Below are 3675 nucleotides of genomic sequence, written 5' to 3' on the forward strand. Positions count from 1 at the left end.
CAAAAGATCGTCTTCATAACTAATAGCTTGAAGTCTTGGGCAGTGCAAAGATGAAAGTTTCTAATGATTGCAAAGAGATTGCTTTCCTAATCCCATTTTGGCTTTTCATTGTTCCTTTTGAAAAACCAGATCGCTGCTCTTCAAGAGAAGCTCATTTGCGGTAACGAATGACTGTATTCATGACTAACAGCTTGAGAAGTCTTGGGTGGTGCAAAGACGAAAGTTCCTAATGATCGCAAAGAGACTACTTTCCTAATTCCATTTTAGCGTTTCATTGTTCCTGTTGAAAAGCCAGATAAGCGTGTTTATACTATGCTTCTTAAGATGTTTGCTTCAAGGAAGCACTACTCTTCAAGAGAAGCTCATTTGCAGCAACAAAAGACCGTCTTCATGACTGATAGCTTGAGAAGTCTTGGCCAATGCAGAGACGAAAGTTCCTAACATTTATGCAAAGGCAATGGGGCAAAAGCTACCCCACACACCCTTAGTATACTTAGCACTATCTTTTCTTTTTCTTTTTTTTTTCCTTTTTACGATTATCACCTAAAGTTTGTTGTATGTATCTTTAGGGCTTAACCTGTTGTTGGACACTACAGCCCAAGCGGATCCGGGTCAAAACGGACCATATGGAGAAGCCCATAGAGTGGAGCCCATTTGCTGCCAATCGTGGGCCCATCGCTAGAAAAGAAGAGAATCGATATAAAGAACTTACAATTAATAATTAATAAAGAAAAATAATAAAGAATTTTGCACCATTGAAACTTGAAAGTAAAGAAAATAAAGAAATTGTTTTTCCCATTTCACCATAGAATCAACATTTCTGGTTTTTTTTAATCTTTCCTGTACAACCCCACAAAAAGCCCTATAAAATCTATATGGAATCCTAAGAACAAGAAAATTACAGCTATCTTCGGACCTGACTATAGTATGACTCCTAAAAATAAATTTCACAAACTTAGGTCCCAAGGGAAATGAAAAAAAGAAATCATCATTTCCTCCCACTATGCTTTCACAAACAAAAAAAAAGAAAATCTTGTCATATGTCACATACACTTTACCTACTCACTCCTTTCGGGAATTCTACGGCCTAACGTTCCCCGACTGATCATCTCCTGTAATTGATTCATCGACTCCTATCTTTGCAATCTCATGTCTTCTTTGAACTTGTTAATGAATGCTTCGACTCGACAGTTCAAATCGTCCGGACTTAGCTCCTTCCTCAACTTAATGGGCGAGAGGGGCGGCTGCCGATTAGTCCGATCCCTAAACGTCGCCGATTTTTGCATCGAAGGTGGCGGCGGCAACAACGACTCCGGCAAGCTGATCTGATGGTCGGTGTCGTCCGGTTTCATGTGCCGTGTCATCGACATCGCCACCCCCACCCCCGCCCCTGCCGCCACCGCCGCCCCCTCCTTCTCCTCCATTATCGCTTTCCAAACTGTCTCCATGTTCTCGTTCGATCTTCTTAAAGCTTTGCCCCCTTTACTTAATACAAAGTGAATTACATTAATACAAAAAATTAAATCTCATGAAAAAAAAAAGCGATATTATGTGAATATGTTAACTTGATTTCATAAATCCGTTGACCGAAATATCCAAAGACACAGTCCCGTCATCCTCGTCGCTTTCTTGTTCGTACGTAATGCGAACTTCGAAATTCATATCACCTCACTTTCGCCCTTCTTACCTTGCAGGTGGTCGCCGCCGGCGGCTTTCCGGCGAACGAGCCTCGGTGGAACCAGAGCTGTCCCCGATGAGTCCACTCGCCTCCGCCGCGCCGACGCGGACCTCCCGAACGCCACCTTCCTCCCCCCTTCGCAGTCACCGTTGTATCCATCTTCACTGCCGGACCCCCTGCCATTCCCCGGCGCCGCCACCACCACCACCCTCTTCTCCTCGAAATCCTTAGACTCGTTGAACGCCTCCGCCGCCGCTGGCGGCATCGCCTCCATGGCCTCCATCTCCTCCACAACCGCGATCGTGATCGTCTCCGGCTGCGCGCGGCCGAAGTACCCGGAGGTGGCGGCGATGATGACGTTGACGACGAGGAAGAGGTACGGATGCCTGAACCACGAGAGGAACCAGCCCAGCACGGGAGGCAGCCGAGGACCCAGAGGGCCAGAGATCGATGGAACAGCGGCCCCGAGAGCGACGATGGCGATGGACACCGCGCAGGCCGACACGAGCAGGGCTTTGAGGGATGCCATCAAGGCGCTCAACGACACCATCTCGCAGATTGTTTCACAGCGAAGTACGAGAGAGCGAGCTTGCGAAGTGAAGTTTTCAGTGATGAAGAGCATCGGTGGGGAGTTCAGTAGAGCTATAAATAGACGAAGACGAAGACGAAGCTTCGGCTTCGGGGCGATTTGGAGCCGTCCGATTGGATCCGACGGTGGGCGTGGGCGTGGACGAGTGCGGTTGCGTGGCTTCTTGAGGACCCCACATTGGGCCCACCCGCCTTCTTTTCCTTAAAAAAACAAAATAGCGACTTCCTTGTCTTTTGACAAGTCGTAGCAAGAAGGACGAGAAAATTCAATTGAATGGTGACCGCCAGTCAATTGATTAGGAGGTGAGAATTCGACATCTCGGGTTCAATGTCTTTCGATTTCAATTGCGAGATAAGGGAATCTTTGTAAGAATATTCATCGGGTCGAGAAATTCAAACGCTCGACAATGTCGAAACTGAAAAACACGGAGAGGTTGGCGATGCAACGTCGAGTCGATTAACTTTAAAGGCGATGAAATGTAATTAACGGGTTGTGTTTCGACAGAAGCAACTCGTCGGTCCTGATGATACCTATCATCGATCGGCGATTTGCCAAATTAAATCGAAGTTTAAATATATGAAGTGTTTATTTATCGATTCTCTTTTATTCTTTTTGAGCTTCATGATGCTAGTGGAGTAGCATAATCTAATTTTCAATTTTAGTGCATTTTAAGAAGTCAAAATTATATAATAATTACATCATAGGTATTATCAAGTCGATTTAAGCCGAGCTCAAATGTGCGTGAAGAGCGCACATGTAATTCACTGAATCAAGCCCGTTCGTTAAAAAAGCTAAGCTCCCATTGAATTCGAGAAGACCGTCGGGTCTTGCCTCGTCAAGCTACTCGACTTCAAAACAATTCACTAACCTACTTAAATCGGCTTGGTCACAATTTGAATTTGGCTGAACGGATTTATCAAGCTAAGGAGGAGTATAATCTGTATGTGCAGAGAGAGAGAGAGAGAGAGAGAGAGAGAGAGAGAGAGAGAGAGAGAGAGAGAGAGAGAGAGAGAGAGAGAGAGAGAGAGAGAGAGAGAGAGAGAGAGAGAGAGAGAGAGAGAGGCTCGAAAAAGCAAATTAATAAATAAATAAAATCAAAAAGCCAAAAAAGTAAAAAAAAAAAAGGAAAAATACCACCAAAAACCCCAAACTATACTACTTGTGATAAATTTACTCTGAACTTTTTTTTTGTGATACGAAAAAATCCCAAATTATGCCACTTGTGACACATTTACTCCATAATACTTTGGCCCATGGGCATTTTCGTCTTTTTCTTTTTTCTGTTTTGTTTTTTCCTTCTCTCTTCCCTCCGCCGGCCATGGCGGAGGGAAGTCGGCGAGGGCGACCCTCGCCGGCGCTGGGCGAGGGTTGCCCTCGCCTGAGTCGGAGTCGGGCGAGGGCGCCCTCG

At 45.4% G+C, this 3675-nt stretch overlaps 1 protein-coding gene across 1 annotated transcript; it reads right to left on the bottom strand.

Moving 5' to 3' along the window:
- Positions 1–1133: 1133 nt before the first annotated feature.
- On the bottom strand, positions 1134–2281 carry LOC130140376 (uncharacterized). The gene is made up of 2 exons (XM_056319564.1): positions 1688–2281; positions 1134–1480 (listed from the first exon to the last, which is right to left on the bottom strand). The coding sequence occupies exons 1-2, from the start codon at positions 2226–2228 to the stop codon at positions 1134–1136; spliced, it is 888 nt and encodes a 295-aa protein (XP_056175539.1). The 5' UTR covers positions 2229–2281.
- Between the last annotated feature and the right edge of the window lie 1394 nt (positions 2282–3675).

Source organism: Syzygium oleosum, unplaced genomic scaffold (assembly GCF_021117445.2).
Source record: "Syzygium oleosum isolate NSW1041296 unplaced genomic scaffold, Sole_v2.1 Sole_v2.18, whole genome shotgun sequence".
In the NCBI taxonomy this organism is placed as follows: domain Eukaryota; kingdom Viridiplantae; phylum Streptophyta; class Magnoliopsida; order Myrtales; family Myrtaceae; genus Syzygium; species Syzygium oleosum.